Source organism: Scleropages formosus, chromosome 5, assembly GCF_900964775.1.
Source record: "Scleropages formosus chromosome 5, fSclFor1.1, whole genome shotgun sequence".
Taxonomy (NCBI): domain Eukaryota; kingdom Metazoa; phylum Chordata; class Actinopteri; order Osteoglossiformes; family Osteoglossidae; genus Scleropages; species Scleropages formosus.
Genome location: NC_041810.1, coordinates 7,832,136 through 7,857,639, shown reverse-complemented (window position 1 = coordinate 7,857,639; position 25,504 = coordinate 7,832,136). Strand labels below are relative to the sequence as shown.

The 25,504-nt window shown below is 51.8% G+C and overlaps 3 protein-coding genes across 10 annotated transcripts in view; 1 reads left to right on the top strand and 2 right to left on the bottom strand.

Moving 5' to 3' along the window:
• The window catches only part of LOC108926437 (cyclin-dependent kinase 16-like), a 22,029-nt gene extending 9,461 nt beyond the window's left edge, over positions 1-12,568 (bottom strand). For 3 of the 7 annotated variants that reach the window (XM_018739103.2, XM_018739104.2, XM_018739105.2), the window contains exons 1-5: positions 8,106-9,321; positions 7,573-7,752; positions 1,551-1,690; positions 956-1,081; positions 1-5 (exon numbers count right to left, since the gene is read on the bottom strand). The exon at positions 1-5 is cut by the window's left edge and continues 52 nt beyond it. In XM_018739103.2, coding sequence (XP_018594619.2) covers positions 1-5; positions 956-1,081; positions 1,551-1,690; positions 7,573-7,752; positions 8,106-8,325 — 671 coding nt within the window. In that variant the 5' untranslated portion in view covers positions 8,326-9,321. Of the gene's footprint in view, positions 6-955; positions 1,082-1,550; positions 1,691-1,803; positions 2,219-7,572; positions 7,753-8,105; positions 9,322-10,907; positions 11,406-12,510 lie in introns of those variants that run through there. The other 4 variants (XM_029251753.1, XM_018739106.2, XM_029251754.1 and 1 more) reach the window with 4 other exon arrangements.
• On the top strand, positions 11,480-17,517 carry p4htmb (prolyl 4-hydroxylase, transmembrane b). Of its 2 annotated transcripts, none has more exons than XM_029251755.1 (9): positions 11,480-12,795; positions 12,874-12,955; positions 13,575-13,765; positions 13,931-14,027; positions 14,143-14,305; positions 15,020-15,205; positions 15,296-15,386; positions 15,789-15,886; positions 16,034-17,517. In XM_029251755.1, exons 1-9 carry the CDS (start codon positions 12,469-12,471, stop codon positions 16,191-16,193), a joined length of 1,395 nt encoding a protein of 464 aa, XP_029107588.1. In that variant the 5' UTR covers positions 11,480-12,468; the 3' UTR covers positions 16,194-17,517. The 2 variants fall into 2 exon arrangements, with proteins under 2 accessions (XP_029107588.1, XP_018594572.2); XM_018739056.2 differs by having other exon boundaries at positions 15,789-15,912; positions 16,034-17,514.
• A 952-nt stretch (positions 17,518-18,469) lies between these two features.
• On the bottom strand, positions 18,470-25,147 carry slc26a6l1 (solute carrier family 26 member 6, like 1). Its single transcript, XM_018739091.1, has 19 exons — positions 25,011-25,147; positions 24,539-24,678; positions 24,162-24,272; positions 23,856-24,031; positions 23,403-23,567; positions 22,947-23,099; positions 22,619-22,701; positions 22,169-22,316; positions 21,857-21,970; positions 21,605-21,682; positions 21,366-21,461; positions 20,995-21,101; positions 20,804-20,873; positions 20,614-20,706; positions 19,919-20,029; positions 19,386-19,793; positions 19,167-19,221; positions 18,881-19,026; positions 18,470-18,601 (listed from the first exon to the last, which is right to left on the bottom strand). Exons 1-19 carry the CDS (start codon positions 25,145-25,147, stop codon positions 18,575-18,577), a joined length of 2,418 nt encoding a protein of 805 aa, XP_018594607.1. The 3' UTR covers positions 18,470-18,574.
• Positions 25,148-25,504: the final 357 nt, after the last annotated feature.

Sequence of the window (25,504 nt, the reverse complement as noted above, 5' to 3'; positions counted from 1 at the left end):
TCGGACTGTAGGCGCGGAGATGGAAGAAAGCGTCAGACGTGTGTAGGGACATGATTACAAAGTGTCCTTCAAACTCAAATGTGTGTCGTTACCAGGAACGACTCAGGGTTTCTCCCAAAAACAAGTCAGAGTCTCCGCTAAGAACGAGTCGCGGTCCCCATGGCGACAGCAAGGGGGGAGTCGGACTGTGAGCAAGGAGCCCTTAGAGGTCTCTGTGCTAAATGAGGTAAAGCTTTCATCGGGCGCGGCTCGGCATCGAGTAACTACCACAAATTACATGTCCCTCCTACTCGATTGTGTTTGGACGCATCTCTCTGGACATTTGGTGGCACGACTTTTCACTGAATCACCTCACTCACACAAACCTTGTTCTGGAAGGATCCAGCAGCTCAGCTCTTTCCAGAAGCTGAGATCGCGGCCCCATCTCTAATTCTACACGTCCACACGAGCTGCTGCTGTGTGTTTGTGAGGAACGCAGCGGGAGCAGGGGGCCTTCGAGACCCTCCTCGAACGTCTGAAACCAGGAACTAAGTACGAGGAGAGCAGTACGACTGGACAGAGTTTCCAGAGAGGACAGCGTATGGGGAGCTGCCGCGCTGGATGCCGCATAGAAGCAGGAACTTCAGCCAAAGTGCCCTTTTCCACCATTGGACATTTGGGACATTTCACTCAAGCAGAGTGTGGACAGATCGGGCAAAGAAGTAACAATGCAAAGGGGACGCTGATGAGTGCATCACGGCCACTCGTCCCCGTCCAGCTCCTTTACTAGTGCCTGCAGAGGAAGTGACCCAGAGTCCACAGCAGCGCATGTGCGTGCGCACACACACGCACGCAATCCGAACCGTTCCCCAGGCCAACTCTCGGAGGCTCCGCACACGTTACCGCAGGGCTGTCGCACAAGTCCAGAGTGAGGTGTGTCCTCCACAGAGATCTCGAACGTCCCGCCAACACTCACCAGGGAGACGCGGCGCAGGCGACGGCTCATGGGCCTGGCGAAAGGAGGGCCGCTCATGGCAAACTTCTCGAGGTATCCCTCAGGCAGCCGGATGTCCGCCGGCAGGGAGAGGCGCTTGTTGATATCCTGAGGGAAGCGGCACCTCATTAATAGCCTCTTTTTCCCATTTTACTCTGAGTTGTACCACACGGTCATACCTGCAGTAAACCCTTCCACTTCTCTCAGCTTCAATATGTTGCCACAGAACTTTTACTTCCTTTTACTGACGTTCACCTTCTCTGAGCAGCAAACTGGAGTTAAACTTTCGTCAAAAATGGAAACTCATTACAACGCACCTCGCTTGTAACACGCTGTGAAAGTGTGGAGCCCGTCATGCATGTTATATCGGCTTTACAGTGTCCTTCGATGAAGGTGCTACTGCAGAAGGTGAGATTCAAACCTCCTTCAAATGCTTCTTACCCCCTGCTGCTGCTGCATGACCAGTGCAGAACTGAGCTAAGATGTGTTCGACCTACCAGGTAAACATGTTCGCTTCAGCACAAACACGTTAGCTGCTCCACCACACAGTGAGTCTTCCCCCCCACCCCTCCCGAACCTCTGTGATGCGCCGGTGGTTTCCATTCCTTAGTCGCACCCGGACTGGACTCTGGGCTTCATCAGAGGAAGCGGCAGATGCCTGGTCACTCTCCCCGTCAGCACCCATCGCAGTGACCCTGCTGTTCTCATGGACGACACCTGCAACACACACACACACACACACACACACACACACACACACACGCATAGATATAATTCTACTGCAAGTCGCATTCCAGAGTCTAAACAGAACCACAAGCACTCGCCCTCACCAAGAAAACTGTCCACATCCAAGAGGAACATCATCATTTTCATTGCTTGGCGGCAGAAGTAGGATCACACGCCAGGCTCAGCCCAGTGGGCACAGCGAGCAGCTCGTGGCTAACCGGTCCCCCTCTGTAGGTGTCCACCTTCCCTCTGTAACCTCCTCACAGCCAGTATCCACAGGAGGACAAGGGCACCACATCAGTACTACCCATCATGCAACAGAGGCGCTGTCTTCTCACCGTATCATTACTGTAATGTACGTTGTCTCAAAGACCCCTGCATGTACGCAACTGAAATGACGGCCCCACGGAACAGTCCGGTGCCACGCCTGCAAACCGCGCTTTCATTTGTGACCGTGTCGTTCCATCACTCTGGTAACAACTCGGGAGTCCTGCGCGTGTGTCTGTGTGCCTGCCTGCCTGCCTTCCTGCTTGTCCCTATGCTCTCTGTCTCTCTCTATCTCTCACACACACACACACACACACACACACACACACACACACACACACACACACACACACACACACACAGAAAGACGGGACTCATATCAACATGCATACAGTGCCGTGAAAAAGTATTTGCCCCCTCCCTGATTTTGTTTTTTTTTTTTTTTTTTTTTTTTTTCCCCCCCATTTCATTCATTCATTCATTCATCTTCCTCCGCTATCCGGGGCCAGGTCGCGGGGGCAGCAGTCCGAGCAGAGTCCTCCAGACTTCCCTCTCCCTGCACACCTCCTCCAGTTCCTCTGGGGAAACCCCAAGGCGTTCCCAGGCCAGCCGGGAGACATAGTCTCTCCAACGTGTCCTGGGTCTGCCCCGAGGCCTCCTCCCAGTGGGACAAGCCCGGAACACCTCCCCAGGGAGGCGTCCAGGAGACATCCGGAACAGATGCCCGAGCCACCTCAACTGGCTCCTCTCGATGCGGAGGAGCAGCGGCTCTATTCCGAGCTCCTCCCGGGTGACTGAGCTCCTCACCCTATCCCTAAGGGTGCGCCCAGCCACCCTGCGGAAGAAACTCATTTCCGCCACTTGTATCCGCGATCTCATTCTTTCAGTCATGATCCAGAGTTCATGACCATAGGTGAGGGTAGGAACGTAGATCGACCGGTAAATTGAGAGCTTCGCCTTACGACTCAGCTCCCTCTTCACCACAACAGACCGGTACAATGACCGCATTACTGCGGACGCCGCACCGATCCATCTGTCAACCTGCAGCTCCATTTTTCCCTCACTCGTGAACAAGACCCCGAGATACTTAAACTCCTCCACTTGAGGGAGCAACTCCCCCCTAACCCGGAGGGAGCAATCCACCTTTTTCCGACTGAGAACCATGGCCTCGGATTTGGAGGTGCTGATTCTCATCCCCGCCGCTTCGCACTCGGCTGCAAACCTCCCCAGTGCACGCTGCAAGTCTTGACTTGATGAAGCCAGCAGGACCACATCGTCCGCAAAAAGCAGAGACGAGATCCTGCGGCCACCAAAACAGACACCCTCCGTTCCCTGACTGCGCCTAGAAATTCTGTCCATGAAGATAATGAACAGAATCGGTGACAAAGGGCAGCCCTGGCGGAGTCCAACATGCACCGGGAACAGGTCTGACTTACTGCCGGCAATGCGAACCAAGCTCCTGCTCCGGTCATACAGGGAACGAACAGCCCATAGCAGCGAGCCCCGAACCCCATAATCCCGAAGTACCCCCTACAGGATGCCACGAGGGACACGGTCGAATGCCTTCTCCAGGTCCACAAAACACATATGGACTGGTTGGGTAAACTCCCATGAACCCTCCAAGACCCTAGTGAGAGTATAGAGCTGGTCCAGTGTTCCACGGCCAGGGCGAAAACCGCATTGCTCCTCCTGAATCCGAGGTTCGACTATCGGTCGGATTCTCCTCTCCAGTACCCCGGCATAGACTTTCCCAGGGAGGCTAAGGAGTGTGATCCCCCGGTAGTTGGAACACAATCTCCGGTCCCCCTTCTTAAAAAGAGGGACCACCACCCCGGTCTGCCAGTCCAGAGGCACCGTCCCCGAACTCCACGCGATGCTGCAGAGGCGTGTCAGCCAAGACAGCCCCACAACATCCAGAGACTTGAGAAACTCGGGGCGGATCTCATCCACCCCCGAAGCCTTGCCACCGAGGAGTTTTTTGACTACCTCAGCAACTTCAGCCAGGGTAATGGACGAGTCCCCCTCCGAGTCCCCAGCCTCAGCTTCCTCTACGGAAGGCGTGTCGGAGGGATTGAGGAGATCCTCAAAGTACTCCTTCCACCGCCCGAGAACATCCTCAGCTGAGGTCAGCAGCGCACCACTTCCACTGTAAACAGTGTTCGTGGAACACCGCTTCCCCCCTCTGAGTCGCCGGACGGTTTGCCAGAATCTCTTTGAGGCCGACCGAAAGTCTTCCTCCATGGCCTCACCGAACTCCTCCCAGGCCCGAGTTTTTGCCGCGGCGACTGCCAGAGCCGCGTTCCGTCTGGTCCGCCGGTACCCGTCAGCTGCTTCAGGAGTCCCATGAGCCAGCCAGGCCCGATAGAACTCCTTCTTCAGCTTGACGGCATCCCTTACCTCCGGTGTCCACCACCGTGTTCGGGGATTGCCGCCGCGACAGGCGCCGGAGACCTTATGGCCGCAGCTCCGAACCGCCGCCCCGACAATGGAGGTGTGGAACATAGTCCATTCGGACTCAATGTCCCCCGTCCCCCTCGGGACCTGGTTGAAGCTCTGTCGGAAGTGGGAGTTGAAGACCTCTCTGACAGGGGCCTCCGCCAAACATTCCCAACAGACCCTCACTATGCGTTTGGGCCTGCCAGGTCTATCCAGCTTTTTCCCCCGCCATCGAATCCAACTCACCACCAGGTGATGATCAGTTGACAGCTCAGCCCCTCTCTTCACCCGAGTGTCCAAGACATATGGCCGAAGATCAGAAGAAACGACTACAAAGTCAATCATCGACCTCTGACCTAGGATGTCCTGGTGCCAAGTGCACTGATGGACACCCTTATGCATGAACATGGTGTTTGTTATGGACAAACCGTGACTAGCACAGAAATCCAATAACAACTCAGCGCTCGGGTTCAGATCAGGGAGGCCGTTCTTCCCAATCACACCCCTCCAGGTGTCACTGTCGCTGCCCACGTGGGCGTTAAAGTCCCCCAGTAGAACGACAGCGTCCCCAGTGGGAGTGCTTTCCAGCACGCTCCCCAGGGACTCCAAAAAGGCCAGGTACTCTACACTGCCGCTAGGCGCATAAGCATAAACGACAGTGAGAGACCGTTCCCTGACCCGAAGGCGCAGGGAGATGACCCTCTCATTCACCGGGGTAGACTCCAACACATGGCGGCTGAACTGGGGGGCTATTAACAAGCCCACACCGGCCCGCCGTCTCTCATCCTGAGCAACGCCAGAATAGTGGAGAGTCCATCCCTGGTCGAGAAGAGTGGTTCCAGAACCCAAGCTGTGAGTGGAAGTGAGGCCGACTATATCTAGACGGTATCTCTCAACTTCCCGCACCAGCTCAGGCTCCTTCCCCGCCAGTGAGGTGACATTTCAAGTCCCAAAAACCAGAGTTGGCGCCCGAGGTTTGGGGCGGCCGGGCACTCGGCCCCGACCACCGCCCAAATCACAACGCACCGGCCCCTTACGGTCTCTCTGGCAGGTGGTGAGCCCACCGAAGAGCGGCTCCACGTCATGGCTTTGGGCTGAGCCCAGCCAGGCCCCGTGGGCATAGACCTGGCCACCAGGCGCTCGCAAGCAAAACGGTGATAGCCATTATCCACAAATGGAGAAAACTTGGAACAGTGGTGAACCTTCCCAGGAGTGGCCGGCCTACCAAAATTACTAAGAGCGCGGCGACTCCTCATCCAGGAGCTCATAAAAGAACCCAGAACAACATCTAAAGAACTGCAGGCCTCACTTGCCTCAGTTAAGGTCAGTGTTCATGATTCAACAATAAGAAAGAGACTGGGCAAAAATGGCATCCATGGGAGAGTTCCGAGACGAAAGCCACTGCTGACCAAAAAGAACACAAAGGCTCGTCTCATATTTGCCAAAAACATCTTGATTATCCCAAAGACTTTTGGGCAAATATTCTGTGGACTGATGAGAGAAAAGTTGAACTTTTTGGAAGATGTGCGTCCCGTTACATCTGGCCTAAAACTAACACAGCATTTCATTAAAAAAAAAAAAAAAAACAACATTATACCAACAGTGAAACATGGTGGTGGTAGTGTGATGCTCTGGGGCTGCTTTGCAGCTTCAGGACCTGGATGACTTGCCATAATTGATGGAACCATGAATTCTGTGCTCTAACAGAAAATCTTGAAGGAGAATGTCCGGCCATCAGTTCGTGACCTCAAGCTCAAGCGCACTTGGGTTATACAGCAAGACAATGATCCAAAACACACCAGCAAGTCCACCTCTAAATGGCTCAAAAAAAAAAAAAACAAAATTAAGGTTTTGGAGTGGCCTAGTCAAAGTCCAGACTTAAATCCGATTGAGGTGCTGTGGCATGACCTTAAACAGGCCGTTCATGCTCGAAAACCCTGCAGTGTGGCTGAATTAAAACAATTCTGCAAAGAAGAGTGGGCCAAAATTCCTCCACAGCGATGTGAAAGACTCATTGCCAGTTATTGCAAACGCTTGATTGCAGCTGTTGCCGCCAAGGGTGGCACAACCAGTTATTAGGTTCAGGGGGCAATTACTTTTTCACATAGGGCCAGGTAGGTTTGGACAGCTTTTTTCCCTTAATAAATTAAATCATCATTTAAAAACTGCATTTTGTATTTACTCCGGTTATCTTTGTGTAATATTAGCATTTGTTTGATGATCTCAATCATTTAACTGTGACAAATATGCAAAAAAATAAAAAAAATCAGGGAGGGGGCAAATACTTTTTCACAGCACTGTATAAAGCAGGAGCTACAGCTGCAATACACATGATGGGAATCAGCATCCTTTCCAGGTTGTCGCACTGTGTTCCTACAGTATAAGAGGATGATGCCAGGTACCCAGAATGCACTGTGGCCCTCGTCACATTGGCCAGGGAGCTAATGCTCCACCCAGCATCAGCGTGAAGCTCCCAGAGTGAAGCCTAATGCAGTGTGTGGACGCCGTCCAGCGGACGAGAGCGAGAGTCACGGCACACACAGCTCCTCACACTGATACTCTACAGCAGAAGCCGACGAGACGCAAAGCGACATCAACTCCTTGCCACACACCACCCTCCACCGCACCCGTTTTACCATGTTTGCAGGAAACTGGAAATGAGCTGTGCGCGCACACACAAGCACACACACACGCAAACACACGCACGCATGCAGGACAGCAGCTGAGACATTCAGCTGACGTAGCAGAAGTACGCACAGCTCTTCACCTTGAGGTAACAACGATGCAAGAAAACAGGTGAGGGAGACAGGACGAGGACAGTATCTGTCTAAGACCACTTGGATGTTAGTTCAAGTCCTGATGTTCATATTATTGATGCAGTCTTAACCAAAGTACAGAAGTGTTTCAAAAAATGTCAGTGAGAGAAGCACACATGGAGATGTTGTGTAAACCCACTTTCTGGGACAAGTTTCCAGCCATATCTTCACTGGCACCCGAAGAAACCCTGTACACTACAAGTAGACACACACCTGTCCTGTCAACAAGGACAAAATTCCGAGCACAATTTACTGCTCCAAGAGAAACCACCTTCCGGGAGATTGAAACACTCAAGAGCCCCAGCCAGAGCCCCACCCACCCACCCACCCACACACACACAGAGTTTACTTCACCGAGAGATCCGGTCCTGTGCAGCGCCAAGTGGGGGCGCTCCAGTGCACCCCTGGGGTCCCGGCGCAGGCCAGTGCGGCCCAGCTGTCCTGCATACTGGCGCAGGAAGGAAGGTGCACTGTGGGAGGCCTGGTGGAGGGCGGAGCGAAGGGCAGGGTGAAGGGCGGGGTCAGCCAGCACATCTGAGAAAGGGAGGGGCCAGAATGTTTACAGGGTGTGGGGAGGAGGTAAACACTCACACTCAGACACAAACACACAGACACACACACACAGACACACACACACACACACACACACACACACAGAGAGCTGCCTCGGTTAGCAGACATGTTAACAAACAGGTAAAAACAGACAGCTGGACAGAGACCGAAGCTCTATGTGTGTCTGATGTACGAAAGCAAACTGCAGTCATGAGCTTGGTGGTGAAAGGTGACGAAGAGTGACATGCGAAATGTGCTCTTATCCTCCCTTTAGCAACACGTTACTGGAGTGTGTGCTGCGTGCAGGTAGGGGTGCAGCACATCTCAGCTCCGACCCTGTGTGCGGGGAACAAGAGGCTCCTCGGGAAGAGCCGGCTCCTCCCGCTCGTCCAGCGGCTCGTCCGATTGCCCGGCGCCACGAAGCTTCATGGACAGCCGCCGCTTGAGCACCTTCATCCTGTCCATCCCATCAGCACTTAAGGAGGGCCTTGTGCCTGCAGGGGGGGCAAGGGGGTGGGGGGGCAAAATCAGCCAATGATCAATACTGTAAAACATTGGCTGATACAGCAGAAAAAATCCCTTCCCCCCTCAGGACTGCAGAGTCCCACAGTCTTTCAAAAGGGTCTCAAAACCTCCGGCCCTTGACAGTGCCAGGCTTGTGTGTGCGTGAGAGTGTGATTAAATCATTTAAAAGTTGTTGCACGGTCGGCACTTCGTTTCCACAGTTTTGTCTGCTGACAAATATTTGTTTTCTGATCCTTTTCAGCTCATTAAAAAGTATCTGAGAAATTAATAAGTGTCAATATCACAAGACAATTTCCCCCCAAATCTCTGTGCTCACATGGGACAGCGATCACCTGCCACAGGGACCCTTCAGTGCATTTTATACTCACATGCAAGTGTCTGTACCACAGTAAAAGTACCATGTCCTCCTCAGCCATGGATTTTACAAGCATCTGAACCCTTGTGGAAACGCAGACACGCAGCTGCAGTCTGGCAGCCGGGACCTGGGGTGACGCAGGCAGGAGGGGGTCGGGATCCCACACGCGCTGGACTTTTTTTTTAACGCACTGCATCGAAGGCGGGGAGAAGGAAGGGAGGAGCGAGCAAGCAAACGAGAGGGACGATGGAAACCCATCGCTGCTCCTCTCTGCACATCCCTTTGCTCAGCGATGAAGGAGGGCGGTTCTGTTAGCGACGACTGAGGGCTTCACTCAGTCACCACGTGCAGCTCCAGCTCCAGCGCTGCTATGGCGACAGGAAGCAGTGGGGGGGAACAGGAGCGGCCGCAGTATTGCCAGCAAGGAACAGAGAGACAGGCAGCAGCGGTGCTGCGGGGAGTGACACTGGGGGGGCGACACCTCACTTACTGGTATCACTTCGTGAGGAACTGCAGCAACAGACACCTTCACCTAAACACATTCAACGTACTGCAACAGGGTTCATACAAAAACTGCTAAACTATAGGGGGTTCAGACAAAGCAGGGAGAACAGGGCCCCACACACACACACACACACACACACACACACACACACACACACACACACACACACACACACACACACACACACACACACACACACACACACACTGCAAGCAGATGAATGAAACAGTACCAGCAGGTCAGGTAAACACAAAGAATGGGAGAACAGCACATGGGTTCAAGGCAGGAAGCAGCGACATCTCAGCAGACACAAGGTGAGATTAGCAGCCGTCTCCCGGTGAGGTGGGTTTTATCTCACACACACACAGAACGAGTCACATACACCATGATCAGACCATCGTGGCCCAAGGTTCAGCCATCGCAGGCACCCAAGAGGCCGTACACAGCAAAGCCCAGAGGAGGCTCCGCCTGTCCATGACTCCCCTGTAGCACCTCCTGCTGGTGCTGGTGGCACTGTGCAGTTGAACCCCATATCAAACCCAACACACTGTGGCTGGGGTCCTCCACAGCACCCCCACTCCCAAAGCTCGGTGGTCAAACCCGTTCAGCTAAGCCTCCCAGGTGCCAAATGTCCACATAGTAGGGACCCAAGTGCCAAGTGGACACAGTAAAGAGAGTGGACACCGGGAAGGACGCAGCAGTCAGGAACCAGGAGGAATATTCTGAAAACTGTGAGACAGCAGACAGGTGGGGAGACGATAAAATAAAAAGAAACAGGAAAAGAAAAGGAAAAATCATAAATCATCCAACAAAGGGATTGGGAATAAAAAAGGGGATTTCAGAAGTGATTACAAACTAGCCGAGGACTCTTATGTTATACAGGAATCACCTTACAACCACTTCACTATCAGAGGTCAACAAGAGTTTCCTGAATTGTCTGAGTCCTGAATGTGACACTGTCCCTGCAGGATGGATGAATGGATGGATGGATGGATGGAATATACTGCTCCCCAAGGAAATTGTGTGAGGCTACAGCAGCGAACATTAACTGTTTGGCACTAATTATTTTTAAGAACTTCTTGCTTAAAAACACTGTATACTATCGAGAAATACTGTATACCACTAAGAAACATTTTACCAGAGTAAGAAACATTTTACCTCAGTGAGAAACATTTTACCACTAAGAAATACTAAACAACTGAGAAAAAAATTTTACCACAGTAAGAAACATTTTACCTCAGTAAGAAACACTGTAAACCACTGAGAAACATTTTACCACTAAGAAATACTGCGTCCCCCATAAGTAACAGTGTACATCAGTAAAAAACACTTTACCAAGAAACACTGTATGCCGGCGATGTGTATAAATGTAATCATGTAATGTATCCCGGCAGTTCCTGCAGGACCCCCCCTCCCCTCCCCTCCCCTCCCCTCTCCTCTCCTCTCCTCTCTCCCCCCCGCAGTGAAGGGCAGCGCCGGTGCGGTTCTGCGGTCCGCTTATTTACACCCTTCGTTTCACCTCGAGCTCGAGACGGCGGCGGGACGGACACAGTAAACAGCGACAGTAAACACGGTCATTTACCGTTATTGACCCCCCCCACCACGGACTGCTGAGGAAAGAGCAGCCTAGTAGTACCGCGCGCCCTCTTTCCCGTCCAGCCCTCGTTCGTTGCAAGTTTCGAACGCGCGCACACTCACTCACGCACACTCACGCACACCGCGCCGCCGTGTCCCGCTCGCTCACTGACTCACCCGCCTCCCTCCGCTGCGACAGGACGGGACTCCACGCACACAGACAGAGCCGCTCGGCTGCTCCTCCGCAGAGCGGGACACGGGACGGCGCTCGTGCACTGCGCTCCCTGACGGCTACATCGAAGCTGCCGCTGGCAGGACCGGCGAGCAGAGCGGCGTGTGCGCGACAGGGGGCGCTGTGGGCGCGCACGGCGCGTGGTGTGACAGGAGGGGAGGTGGAATGCAGTACTCTACTGTACTCTACTGTATTTTACCGCACTGGAGGTATCCGTCTTCTCTGCAGTGCAGAGGAGCGGAGCCGAGCAATGAGCCCCGTGTTTACCACAGTAAACTGACGGAGTGGGTCCCTTGGACTGACAGGGACACCCCTGTTGTCGCAGTGTCCTGTCCTCGGCACGATGTGTCCGACACCGCGGAAGGAAAGGGATTAAAAAGGCCGAAACCATGAAAAAACAGTAAATCTGTGCAACGAACAAACACGTAGAAAAGAGAAAATATACAAAGAGGCACAAAGTGACTCGTATGAATCCCTGAAGCCACTCGCCCAAAAGTGCCCCACTGCGGGGGGGGGGGGCTAGATAGATAGATTCCCCTCGTCCTAAGCCCGTATTGAGAATAATAACAGGAATAATGGCAATTGTGACGATAATAATATACAGAATCAGGGGAGGAAACGCCCCCCCACAATGTACAGTATTAAGACATGTCCTCCGAACATCACTCTCCTCTACCTGGACACGGACTCTCTACTGTATTGTACTGTCCTCTATTGTACCGTGGGGTGGGGGGGTTCGGATAAACCGTGGAACCAGCATATAGGACACAGTACAGTCCAAGGACCAAGGTACTTGATGTATGGATGAGTGACCCAGTGTAAGTAGTGTATCTAGCAGTGTAAGTTACCGCGGTGAGTAAGGTGTGTGGGCTGGTAACACTACACGGAGTTCACTGGGAGTCGCTTCGGAGAACACAGTGTCTGATGAAATAAATAAATAAATAAATGTAAAGGTACTTCGGCTGACTCGATAGAGTAAAAATGACCGTGCGCCATAAATGGTAGTAAATCACTGTAAGTCACGCTGGAAAAAAATTGTCGGATAAATGAGTAGAGGGTAAAAACAGTGTGAAACGGTGCCCCCCAGCCCAGGGCTGAAGCCCCCATGCACACGCGCTGCACGTGCTGGATGACCTCCGCCAGGTGGCGCCGCAGAGCCGTCAGGGGGCTCTTTCTTCACCCGCTCCTCTGTGGTGCGCGAGGCCGCAGTTGTCAGGGCGATGGCGTCCCGTGAGCGCGAGAACGCGAGCGGCGCGCGCCTTGGCAGCGATACAGAGTAGCCGCTGCAGGCCGTGGCGATACCGGGTCGGTCCCGGGGTCTCAGCTCGCGCGCCACCACAACTCTGCGTGCGTGCGCACAGCGGCTCGAGCCGCAGCGTAAACAAGAAGAAGAAGCCCCGTGCGCGCGCGCCGACCCGCTCGCTCTCGGTAGCCGCGCGCGCCGCTGTATTTCAGCGATCAGCCTGGACTCGGGTTTCCACGCGCAACAGACAGTCTCGTGCGGAAATGATGGAAGCGCAGCAGAGCGTGCCGGAGGAGAGCGCGCACCCGGTCCCCGCGCCGCCGCGCCGCGAGCGCGTGTTCCTGCAAAAGAGCAGCGTGTGCTCGCGCTCCTACTTCATGGTGGTCATGGTCTTCTTCCACGTCTACATCATCAACGTGATCGCGCTGCTGCTCTACGTGCACTACAACAACGGCCAGGGGGAGCTCGGGGGGGCGCGCGGCGGGGAGAACAGCGGCCGAGCGCCCTTCGACCCGCCCCCTCACCAGGGCCCGGAGCCGAGGTCGAGGTCCGAGCGGCTCATGTACCTGCCGCGCATCGAGGGCATCCGGGTAAGAGCGGCACGTGACACCCGAGGGTTCCGCGTGCCCTCAGGTGTCAATGACCCCGTTTCACGCTCCTGTGCGCAGGTGGGCCACGTCCAGAAGGTGTCGCTGGTGCCCGACCGGCTCCACGAGATGCGCACCCTGAGCCTGAAGCCCCTGCTCTTCGGTAAGATGCCCGGCAGGCCTGCAGGGGGCGCCTGGGTACTACCTCAAGGGTATGGGGTTTGGAGGTCAGCTGCAGATGCTGGTTCTGGTACAGGCGTTGCCGTGGAAACCAAACGCCACCTGAAAGTATTCCAGCTACTGATCTAGACCTGATGCCTTTTCTCTAAGGTGACCTTAGTCGTACAGCAGGACAATTTCTACTGTACCAGCTCGTGGTACGCACCTTGATCAAGGGCACCGCAGCAGAAGGTGGGACTCGAACCCATGAACCTTCGGATGGCAGTCGAGCGCTTCAGAAGTCTGAGCGGGAGAGTTTAACACGAGGGACTAAGGAGCACAGAGAGTTTACGTTCATTAATTTATCGGACATTTTTCTCCAAAGCGACTTGCAGCGTTAATCTGCCTACAGGGTGGTACCTCGCTCTAGGCTACTACAGCCAGAGGTGAGATTCAAACCTGTGAGCTTTGGGTCCAAAGACCGCAGCACCTCTAGCCACTACGCTGCCAGCTATCCCACAGCCCGTTGTAACCTGAAGGTAGCTGGTTCGAGTCCCGGGAGGAACCCTGCTGCACTTGTCCTCGGCCGCATCACTGTAAAGTTGCGTCTGTGTGTTGCGCAGAGATCCCCGGCTTCCTGTCTGAGGAGGAGTGTCGCCTCGTGGTGCAACTGGCCCAGCTGAAGGGCCTCACCGAGAGCCAGGTGATGGTGCCTGAGGGCCAGGAGGAGCTCGCCGAGCAGTTGGACCTCAGTCCTGAGGAGATCTTCAACCTGCTGGACCTCAACCAGGATGGGCAGTTGCAGCTCCAGGAGGTAGGTGTGTGTGTGTGTGTGTGTGTTATCGCAAGCATGCGTTCTGGGGCGAAAGAGCAAATGTACAACCGAGAGTGTGATGGAGGGGCTGGAGGAACCTTCTAGAAGACGCCCGTTACAGAGCGGCATCCTCACCTGAGTGTTGCTCGTCTGCTGGTGGCCCAGATCCTGACCCAGTCACGCGTGCGGGACGGCATCTGGCTCACGCCAGAGAACCTGCGGGAGATCTACACTGGACTCAAAGCCGACCCGGACGGGGATGGTGAGGCCAATGCCGTGCCCCCTTTTCGATCCTTGTTGTCTCTGAACCGTTTGTCGGATCTGAAGCCGCGTGCCGTGACCCCCACCCCCTCCCGGTGTCTCCCCTGCACTGCCAGGTCTGTTGAGTCTCGCCGAGTTCAAGCAGCTGAGCTCCAACGCCTTCCAGCGCTTCCTGCAGCAGCGTGGAGTACAGAGCAGCCAGCTGGTGCGCAACAGCCGCCACACGTGGCTGTACCAGGGCGAGGGTGCACACCACGTGCTGCGTGAGCTCCAGAAGAGGTCGGGACCCCCGCTCGGCACCACATGCCATTCTTTTTATGACCACCGTTGTTTATTTTAGCAGTAAAGCGATAGCTCTTAACCCCAAAGTCGCGTGGTGCTCTGGCATCTCAGCCAACAGACACAACGGGACTGGAAGTTTTGTTCCTAACTCGCTTTGTTCATAACTCGTTTTGTTTGTAACTCCAAAGTTGCATCGCTGAATACAGACCTCGGTCGGTTTATTTACTCGTCAGGGTGAATACGAGAAATCTCACATATAGTTACAATAAGTAAAAAAAAAAAAAAAAATACCTTGGAGAACTTTGTGTTTTCTAGTAACTTTTAGCTACATTAAGACTCATTTAAGATGACAAGAAGTAGGAAGGTCGTGTCCACAAACTCCTACTGAATTCCGACCGTTGACCGATTCATCCTGTAAACAAATGCAACACTCAATTGTCCACATCGGAGCTGCACACACTGTGGAAAGGAGTTGAATTAAGGCGCTCAACACTGCTCTTTACTGCCACCTGTCTGCTCGGGGGGTAAAAACACGGGTCGTGTTTGCGTCGCTAGACAAAGATTTTCCAAAGTAGAAGAGAGTTGATGTGTGAAGAAAAGACTGTTAAAAATAAACCTGAAAAGTTCTTCTTTCTCTGATTGTGTTTTTCCACATGCTTTTAACACGCTGCAATCACACACACACGTATCCACATATTCCCACCCCCCCAGGGTGACTCGTCTGACCCGGCTGCCCCCCCAGCTGGTGGAGCTGAGCGAGCCGCTGCAGGTGGTTCGTTACGAGCAGGGGGGGCACTACCACGCCCACCACGACAGTGGACCCGTGTACCCCGAGACAGCCTGCACACACACCCGCCTGGCAGCCAACTCCTCCACCCCCTTTGAGACATCGTGCCGGTGAGAGCGCTTGTGTTTGTGTGTTTGTGTGTGTGTGTGTGTGTTCATGAGTGTGCACTTTGTCAGTGGTGTGTGTTTTCCCCCTTCCAGGTACATCACTGTGCTGTTCTACCTGAACTCCGTGGAGGGAGGGGGCGAGACCACTTTCCCCGTGGCTGACAACAGGACCTATGAGGAGATGGTGGGTCCCGTCCCGTGCAGTCAGTGGTCTGCTGCTGTTCCTGGAGTCGCTGTGTCCACTCTCATGTACACACACACACACACACACACACACACACACACACCTGAATGTGGGAGATAACCTTGGACACGGGTGTGTATGTTTATGCTTTGATACATAGAGCAGCTGTTGCTCAGCTACCAGTGTGTGTAGATTTCCTGCTGGAGGAGAACAGCAGTGCATTCTGGGCAGTGACTCCTGCTGAGTCACTGCTGTAGTAGTGCAAGTAGAAGTGTAGAAAATTTAAAAAAAAAAAAAAAAAAAAAAAAACGCAGTGAAACCAGAGTGAGTGCGGTGAACAAAATGGATGTTCAAAGCAGAACAGAAATTCTCCAGGACTCTTATGGTCTCTGCTTGTTCCAGTCCCTCATTCAGAATGATGTGGACCTGCTGGACACGAGGAAGAACTGCGACAAGGGCAACCTGCGCGTGACGCCCACCAAAGGGACAGCGGTGCTCTGGTACAACTACCTATCGGACGGCAAAGGTGGGCGGGGCCAGCAGCCTCTGCAGCCTTTTGTGGCTGCTGCTGTAGCGGGTACTCATTGAATACTCAGTGAATACTCTGAGTACAGAGTGAGTGGTGCTGTGCGCTCCGTCCCCTGCAGGCTGGGTGGGCGAGCTCGACGAGTACTCGCTGCACGGCGGCTGTGTGGTGACCCGCGGCACCAAATGGATCGCCAACAACTGGATCAACGTGGACCCGGACTACGAACGCCAGGTGCGCTACCAGCAGCTGGTGTCTCAGGCGCACAGCACCGCGAGTGAGCGCAGCAAGCCGAATGCCGACCCGCATGGCGACGCCCACCAGGACCTGTAGCATGAAGGACACCTTCCTCCCATCAGCCGTCGACCAAAGGAAGTGCCGTCGTAGAAGTCCCCGGGGGGCGTGTGCGTCTCGTGGGCGCTCAGGGAATTTGTCTCACGCACCAGAGCTGCTCTGTGGCGCATTCTTAAGGTTTCGCTCCAGCATTTTCCACACCCTGCTCGTTTGGCCCACCTACCGCCAGTGTCCACGGCCACGCGCACACCAGTCCCCCGCAGAGTTTTGCAGCTGATGCTTTAAAGGAAGCATGTTTAACGCGCCGCTTGGTGCGAATCTTTACGCTTTTGCTGCAGACGTCGTGTTCCTTCCACCCGCAGGGGGCGCCACCGCTTCCTCTGACGGTGATGATGACAGTAGAACCCTTGGGGCAGGGATAAGGCGGCCTGGTCCTCGATCGCAGGATACCGTGTTTCTTCACTTCCATCCCCCATCTCTAAATTTTCGTAATAGTTATGCCACCCTGATGCACGTGAGCAGTGTTTTCCAGGTACTTCTGCCCCTCTTCACCTGTACAGTGAAACAGGGTGTAAAACATGGTGTAAATTACAGTCGAGGACCAGCAGGGGACACGTGTGACATCACTCCACCGTGCCACCTGTGGGCCAGGACTGCATCCCCATCTCTCCAAAGTGGCAGAAATACGGTAATAAAGTAAACAACAATAACAATAAATACTGTGCAAGTGCTGGCTGGATGACAGAAGATTCAGGGAAAAATGGCTTTGAGTTTATGCAAATGTAAAATAATCATCAGTACTGTTCCTGTCCATGTCTCTTTCCCCTCCGGCGAGCTCCGGTCCTTTGTTTAATTCCTGCATTGTGTGCGTGCGCTCCTCATGGGGCTTCAGCACAGTCGCAGGGCAGGGCAGCGAGAGTGGGCCCCCGGCATCCTCCCCTCGCTCATGTCCTTCGCAGCGCTTGAGCTCCTCCACATGCGTTTCCTCTGTGTTCCCATGTCCAGCAGCAGTAGTGATGTCCGCATCCGTGTCTCAGGCGTCCACAATCCCTCAAACTGTGAGGCATGTTCTGTTCTTACCTCTGCAGTGTTCATCTTGCTGTGCTTCAGCACTCGTTTAATTTATTCTGATCACAGGTTCAAGGCTTTTTTCAGATGATCACCTGCACCCAAAAACATACCCCCTGCTATTTATTAAAATACACAGAACATATTTATTTTATTTATGTATTTATTTTCCGCTTCCTTTGTGTGGAATTTAAATTGCACAGATTCACTTTCCTTATTTAAAGATGTTGTAATTAAAATATTAAAGTATTTAATGTGGGATAAAAGTTAAGTAAATAAAATGTTTTGTTTACATGATTTGATGAGTGTCCTTGTTAAAGTGAGACAGAGCAGTTCAGTGTAATAACACACCACTTGGGAGTGGTGCCACGACCCCATGTGAGTGTGAGCGGCTGAACAGAAAATTAATTTGACAGCTGAACCATACTTGGATGTGAGGAGGCCACATATTGTTTATACTTTACTTATCCAGGCCTTATAAACTGGAAGCTGAACAGTAATGAGCAAGAACCTCGAAACCGTGTATTTACTTTGAGAAACTGAGACCTGGAGGCGTCGCAGTATCTTTATGCTTTTCACGGGACCTGGTAAACCTTTCCAGATGTTTTTTTGTCTCAATAATTCACATTGACCTGACAAACTGTCTCAAAGCATTTATTAACATATGAACTATAAATGAAGTAGTTTCCATTCCAGTATATTTAACAATGAAAATCAGTTTTGACTGCTGTTTAACAGTGATACCAGTTCCAGTTAGAAATCCATGCTACGTGGTGAGATTTTAAAACAGCAGGGTTGTGTTTGTACGTATGCAAGGACCAGCCCTGCTCCCACTCTCTGTGCGCACTGCACACCGCAGCCCCAAGAGATGCTGAGACTCGTCGCTCGCAAGAGCGGAGCCACCCGGTCCACTTCTCTTTGCTTCACAGGAGAGAGGAGTCCACAACACGTGTTTTTGTGCTGTTATTGCTCAGGATGTTGACCTTGACAAATGTGAACCAGGAAGACGCTGACTGTAGAGAACCGGATGTCCAACTGGACATCCAGCTCAAGATACAGTTAGATTCACAGATAAAAGAAGGCACTTTGGATGTTTCTCTCTCACTTACAGGGACACAGTGTCTCAGAAGTAGCAGTCCATGGACCATGATCTCCAGAATTTCTGTTTTCAGCAAGAAGGTGGTGGTGTGGCGAAGAGGGAAAGGGGACTGAGGCCAGTTGGCTTTAGAAAGGCACAGCTACATTCTGGAAAATAAGCTTCCTCCTGTCGCATCTGGCTGTAGGAAAAGCTTTCTTCATGTCACATTTTGGTGCTGTAGTCCATGTCCTGCAAAACAGTTTCCGAGTAACTGGGCTTGCTTACCACACTCACACCTCAAGGACTTTGTTCACTGTCTAACTAGGAGGCCACTACATTCTTCTGTCTTATAAGTAACGCCACCTTGACTCTTCTGGAAAATCAACTCATGGCAAGTAGCGTACAGCCTCAGAGCAAACTTTGACCTTTATTCTGGATTTTTCTGCTGTGGCTGATGACGTTACATGGCTGTGTACATGTGTCTGCACGTGTTTATATATGTCACTCTGTGTGTGTAGGCTTTGTTACCAGAACACAGTCATAAGGGGGCATGGTCAGTGCTTCATGTTTGCCAGTGCAGTAAAGCACAGCATCATGAACGGTGGCAAAGAGGCAGCCCTTGCTGATGCAGTCTGAGAAGAAGTCCCCCTGCTCCAGCTGCTCCACCACTGAGGCTGCACAGAACACCATGCCCAGGTAGCCATATATGGAGGATCAGGAGAAATGGCAAACAACATCACAGCCCTTCAGACACGCTCAGCAAACACAGATACAGCAAATTTATGCAAAGTCAGGCCGCATAACCAAAACTCACCCTGACAACCAGCCATGTAGACATCAACATCAATCTCTCCAAAGTCCTGGATGATCTACAAGCGGAAAAAGAAGCTGTTATAGAGTATTTTATGAACAGATAGCTATTCTTTTTCTACAGACATTATTGTTTCTCATGTCTTTAGCTGCCAAAAGCACTGCTAGTTTCTTTTCCCAGCCCTCTTCCCTCATCTCTTTCATGCTCTTTGTGATCACTCACAGTTTTCATGGTTTTGATGGCCACCGTGTCAATGAAGTTGGCGGGCGAGAGATCCAGAATGATAGAATGTATGTCCCAGGTCCATTTGCCCAGCGAGCCCAGGGACAACCTCTCCTGGTCCCTGCTCAGCGTGTCATCACAGCTGGAGGTCAGGGTGGTGGTGTCCCCATCCAGTTCTGAGGCGGAGCCCAGCGTGCCCATGTCCGGGTCGCCACCCTTCAGGTATTCCCAGCTGCTGTGGCCATTCTGAACCTCGGGGATGACAAACACCGTCCCATTCTCTCGCATGGCCCAGTCCCACTCCTCCCCGGAGATATCCTCCTGCCGGTCTGTCTCCTTCCGCTTGCCTGTTTCCTCTTCCACCGAGAACACCACGTCGCTGCTTTGGGCTGCTCTCATGGCGTCTTTCTGCAGAAAAGGATGCGCAGTCATTTTTGACTTAGGGTCAGTTATTTTCAATTAGTGTGTACATGTTCTGCTACAGGTGTAAACAGATGTTTGTAGCTTGAGTGCAGTTTTACCCTCTGGCCCACCTGTCTCTTGATGTCCCTCTTGGCTCGCCTCTTGGCCCTCTTCTCCCTGCGTCTCTGTTTTGCCTCCTGTCTCTTCTTGTATGCAATCATTTTGCTGATATTGATGCCACTCTACCAACACACAAGCACTGGTCAGAGTGGCTAAATCTGACAAAATTTCTGAAATAACTATAATAAATTAATACTCTAAGACGTTATGTTCACATTTGTATTAACTTTGAGCTACATTAAAATTAAAACTAGTTCAAAATGACCGAAAATAAAAATGCGTTGTCTGCAAAAAACTTATAATCAATGCCAACTGTGGATGGATTCATCCCAGAAACTTGTGCACCATTTAGTATGATCTTGTTACTGACCACCAACACCCAGGGACAGCAGACGGGAGCTGCAAACACTGTGAAAGGGAGTTGAATTAAGGTGGTCCTACAATGCTGTTCTGTTTGGATGCTCTTTACTGTCAGCCCAGCATGTAAACACAGGTTGTGTTCACTGTCTAATGAATACACTTGTATATTCTCCCTTCAACACAGATGTCTATTAATTTCCCTAGATGTTGGTCTTAAACATTATAATTTGCAATTGTTCTGCTCCTGGGATTTGAACCTATAACAAGCTGGCTGTAACTCCTGCAGTCTAACCACTGCAGGTGTATGCTGATAATAAAGGTGACAGCAGAACAGATGCCATCCAACCTTTTCCATTAGAGCCTCCAGGTAGAGATCAGCGTTGGCGAAGTAGACTGTTGCAGAGGAACGGAAGATGGTGACACCAGGAACTCCGTGCACCTGACGAGAGCAGAAATAATGCTGTGTCATCTTCCTACATTTTGCCCACCTCCATTGGTTGGACCCTCAGTCAAGCACTCCTCTGCAGTCATCTCACCTCTTTGTACTTCTCCATGTCCATGTAGATCTCAGTGCCTGGAACCTGACCCAGGACAGAGTACTGTGGACTGAGAGAGAGGAGCCACAGATTAATTTTGGATTATGTTGTCTTTGTTTTGTGATGCATTATGGATTATGTGCATGCAACATATTAATGGATGAACAGGCAGATAATGGAGAGCATCTCACTGCTGGGTCCTGAAGACGACTGTCAGCAGGGCAAATGCGATGGAGGCAGCAAGGCCCATGTCCAATTGAAAGAGCAAGGTGAACAGCCAGGTAGCCAGCCACACCACCTGGGGAGGGGGCAGAGATGGGCATGGGAGAGCAAGTGAGGAACTGAGCAACACCTGCCATTGTCCTAATACCACTAAGGAAAAGCAGACTTTGCTCTTGCTAACTCTGCTTTGCTGTGTTAATAATCAGAAACGTTGCACAGGAAAAGGCTGCAGTGTGCAGTGTGTTGGAGGGCTTCTGTTCCTGTTCAGCTTTTTTCCTCCAGTGTTCAACCACACAAGGGTAAAAATGTGATCGTGACATGTTGGTCAGTGCTCCCTTACCAGGTCGATCCTGCTGCTCCTCCACAGGGCGACGATGTCATAGTACTGCTTGAACATGCCCTTCAGGTTGACAAGAACAATAGCTGACAGCACCGCCTGGGGACACACACACGTGCAAAAAACACAGACATGATGGCATGATGAATGTTTACAGATATAGGGGCCTGAGGTGTAACAGAGGAGATACTCTGTTTAATGAGAGAGATGTACCTGATGTGGAACTAACAAGAGAGATGTACCTTGGGCAGCTCTTGGAACAACGGTCCCAGCTTCAGTATAGCGATGAGAACTATAAATGCAGAGATCACTCCAGCAATCTATCAATAAATGCACACATACAGTGGCTGCTATTTACCACACAATTCATGTATTATTCCACACCTCCCCAACTAACTATATGCATGAATGAAAACACACTTTCCAGTTCACCAGGTGACAGCTTTACACCAATTACCACAGTCCAAACAATGCCGATTGTTTACTGTGCTTACCTGTGTCTTTCCGCCCGCAGTCACTTGGACCAAGCTGCGGGACATAGAGGAACTGATGGAGTAGCAGTGGAAGAAGCCACCAACTGTGTTGCTGATGCCCAGAGCTACCAGTTCCTGGACAGCAAAGAGTGAGACACCAGGCAGTGAGCAGAAAGAAAGCAGCATTAAGTATGGAGGATGGGGACAGTGGCGAGGGCAGGGATACTACTGAAGGGTGGCTGCTGACTGTTCTGCTAGGGGTTACACATTGTTCTGGGGCAGAGGGCACAGTGTCACAAGAGCTAAGAGTGACTCTGCCAGCAGGGGACATACCTGATTGCTGTCCACCTTGTACCCATGCTTCAGAGCGAAAGTCTTGCCCAGGGAAATGGCAAGAGCATAGCCAACAACGGCCATGGCGAAGGCATCGCCGATAACCTCACGGAAAAGGCTTGTCTGTGGCACTCTGGGGGGCAACAGCCTGCACGCAGAAAGGCACCAAATCAGAGACAAACAAATATTATTGTGCAAATAAAATATAGAAATTACAGTACCACAATGTACATCCTGTTTCATAAAATAAGCACAGGTGAACTGGTCATGTTTCGGTTGAGACAGAGACTAAACCAAACCATTAATTGTTGGTTTGTCAGGAAAAGCTTTGGTAAGTAACATTATTTCATTGTTTCTGAGCAGAGTGGCAGTGAGAGAAGTGGAATATGATTGATACTGGCAGCACTGTGGATGAACATGGACAGCCAGAAGGCACCCTGGCCTACTCACCCGCTGGGGATCTCCCCCACCACTCCGACGGCATAGCTGCTACCCAGGTGGATGTAGTGGGACAGCAGGGTTGCGACCACAATCTACTCCGAAAGCAAAAGAGATGGAAACGGCCACTTCAAGTTCTGCAGAGTGAACGTGTGCTTGGTGCACAGATGGGAGTCAGCCGCCTTGATTAAAGAGCTCCAAAGCATGACTTACCTGCCTGCTAATCAGCCTTCACAAAGCTGTGAAACTTCTGGAAAGAGGTGAGGATACCTCATAAAGCTGCACACGCACGAATATTAAAGCTGTGGAGAAAACAAATGAGGGCAGACAGAAGACTCACTGAAAGTAGCTCCACGGGAATGGGAACCGGGAGCTTCTTGCTGAGGGAGGCATTCAGCTCTTTGGCAGAGAAGATAACCAGGAAAGACAGCAAACCGACCACCAGAGTGGGCACGTGAGCCTGGTGCAGCCGAGAGCACACGTCCCCCAGGGTCTGAAGAGAGAGCAAAACGGCCTCAGTCAGCTAGGTGACACCCCACCCAGGGTATCCAAGAAGACAACAACTGTTCACACATTAGACTGTGGGAAGGTGGTGTAGGCAGAACAGAAGACAGAGGGCACAGGTGTCCAGAAATGACAACCTGAAGCAGCTGAGAAGACCAAGGCAGAGCACAGTAGCAGAGCTCTGCCCACAAGCTGAGCTGGAAAACAGCTGTTTGCCATGACAGCAGGAGAACAAGTGTCTGCAAGTGAGATGTGTGTACATGTATTTGTGTTTGCCAACGGAGGTACCCACATACACCAGCGACAGGGGTCCAACGAAGCGCGTGGACGACAAACCAACAAGGTATCTGAGCTGTGCCACCGCAGCATGGCAGGCGGCTGCCGAGGTGTAACCGCGCACGAGCGGCTCCGACAGGTACGTGGCCACAAAACCGAAGCGGACAAGACCAAGAACAACCTGCAGAGCAAACACAAGTTGGTGAGGTGTGTCCTTGCCTGGATGTCAGTCACATGGCACATTCCACTCCGAACATCAGTGCCACACATCCACACATAATAAGACCAAACCGTGTTGCACCCTGATGGGTGTGTTTAAATGTGTGTAATCTAGGTGACACAGTGCTGCAGAACCATGCTGGGACAAGTGTCAGGAAACAGACCGGTGGGACAATGTCACAGTAACCAGTGTTCTAGAAGAACTGGATTGGTAGGAGTACGTCTGTGGTGTGTGGCAACGCGCACTGACCTGGATGATCCCTCCCAAGACAGTAGTGGCTACAGCAACTGTCACTCTATAGCTGTCCCGGGCGGCTTCGTCCACCACTAGGGTCACGTTGGTGCCGTTCCTCATGAGAAAGTGATGGTCTGGGGCAAGTCGTTCAGTGACGCTTCCCACCATGATGCTGAGGACTGCAGACGTTCCTGAGAACAGATGAAGACACATCAACACGCATTCTTGCATCCATGTGTAAGCACACACACACACACACACACACACACACACACACACACACACAAAGGCCATGACATAATAAACCTGATCCTTATATACCAACGGAAATGTGCCGAGACGTCCCGAAGAAGAAGTAGACCAACACAGGATACAGGGAGGTATAGAGACCAAACACTGGAGGCAAGGAGGCCAGAAGCGCATAAGCCATACCTGCAGAATACAGATTAAGGTCGTGAAGGAAGCACCTCCGTGAGACAGGAAACACTGAATAACATTGTCCATTATAGCTGCTTGGGGAGATCTTAGGGGACTCTCTGTGTCCCTCAAGAGCTTGTTCTACAGTGCGGCTTGACAATCTTTTGATTGCGTCATTAATCTTTATAGTCACTCCAGTCTGGCAGACATCTGAGGTAGTGCCTCAGCTGATGACTCCCAAGCTTTGCTTGGACCCTCATGTGGTTAACAGTGAGACTCACTTTGTGGCATTTGCACAATGCCCATGGTGATACCCGCAATGAGGTCGCCCATGCCATAGTCCCAAATGGAGTAACGTGGCATCCAGTAGAGCACAGGCAAACACCTCACCAAGCTGCGTTTTAGCCAGGGTACGGAGCACCTGAGAAAGGGAGAGAGAGGCAACTTACTTAAACATAAGTAAACATACCCAGACCCTAAAGGGAAGGTCTTCCTTTGCTGTCATGATGTTGTCAGATGTGAACATTTCTGCTACATGTTGTAATCACATTAATATTACTGTCCACACTGTTTCAGATAATCATCTTGTAAGTGATGGATCCCAGATTCCTCACTCATCTAAACACAACCTGTATTGGTTTTCTGTTGGAGAGGTCCTAATCTATCAATCCATCCATCCTTCAATGTTGAAGTAAGTTGATGTAATATTCCTAGGTCTGTTCCAGTCCATTCAATCCAGCATGTCCTCCTTACCTGAGCGAGTGTTTCAGGCGCTCGGTTAGATGAGGCTTCCTGCCTGAATCCAGCCTTTGAGCCAGATCCTCCAGGCTTTGCTCGTCCAGTATGTCTCTGTCCACATGGTAACTGGCGCTTCTCCGCTCCTGTCCCATGGCAGCTCGTCTGACAACTCAGTCCAACTACCTTTACTGCTACAGCTTCCTGCTGTGCTTCTGCACTCCAGTTACGAGAAACAACCTTTCAAAGTGTTTCAAAGATGCGTTAACTCAACATCAGCAGGTTGTATCCAGTCTAAGGCTACTGTAATGTTGAATCCATTCTCTGCTCTCAATCCTCTGTATTTATACACCTGTGGGAGGAGAGCAGGCATCTCTCTCATCCTAATGGCTAACTGTGCAGGATGAGTGGAGCGCAAGGACACAATACAAAACATGTTAACTTATTAAAGGCAGTGGCACTTGCAGCACATAAACTTCTGAAGAGAGCACTGATGCATTGCTGAGCAGCAG

Bases quoted from the DNA above. Each gene is read 5' to 3' on its own strand.
- slc26a6l1 (XM_018739091.1), bottom strand. From the start codon at position 25,147: ATGGGACAGGAGCGGAGAAGCGCCAGTTACCATGTGGACAGAGACATA. The intron at 21,102-21,365 runs GTAAGGGAGCAC...CCCCCTCCCCAG, and splicing joins GGAGCAGCAGGATCGACCTG to GTGGTGTGGCTGGCTACCTG. The intron at 18,602-18,880 runs GTAACAAAGCCT...ACTGTTTTGCAG, and splicing joins CCCCTTATGACTGTGTTCTG to GACATGGACTACAGCACCAA.
- p4htmb (XM_018739056.2), top strand. From the start codon at position 12,469: ATGATGGAAGCGCAGCAGAGCGTGCCGGAGGAGAGCGCGCACCCGGTC. The intron at 12,796-12,873 runs GTAAGAGCGGCA...TCCTGTGCGCAG, and splicing joins CGCGCATCGAGGGCATCCGG to GTGGGCCACGTCCAGAAGGT. The intron at 15,206-15,295 runs GTGAGAGCGCTT...TCCCCCTTCCAG, and splicing joins CCCTTTGAGACATCGTGCCG to GTACATCACTGTGCTGTTCT.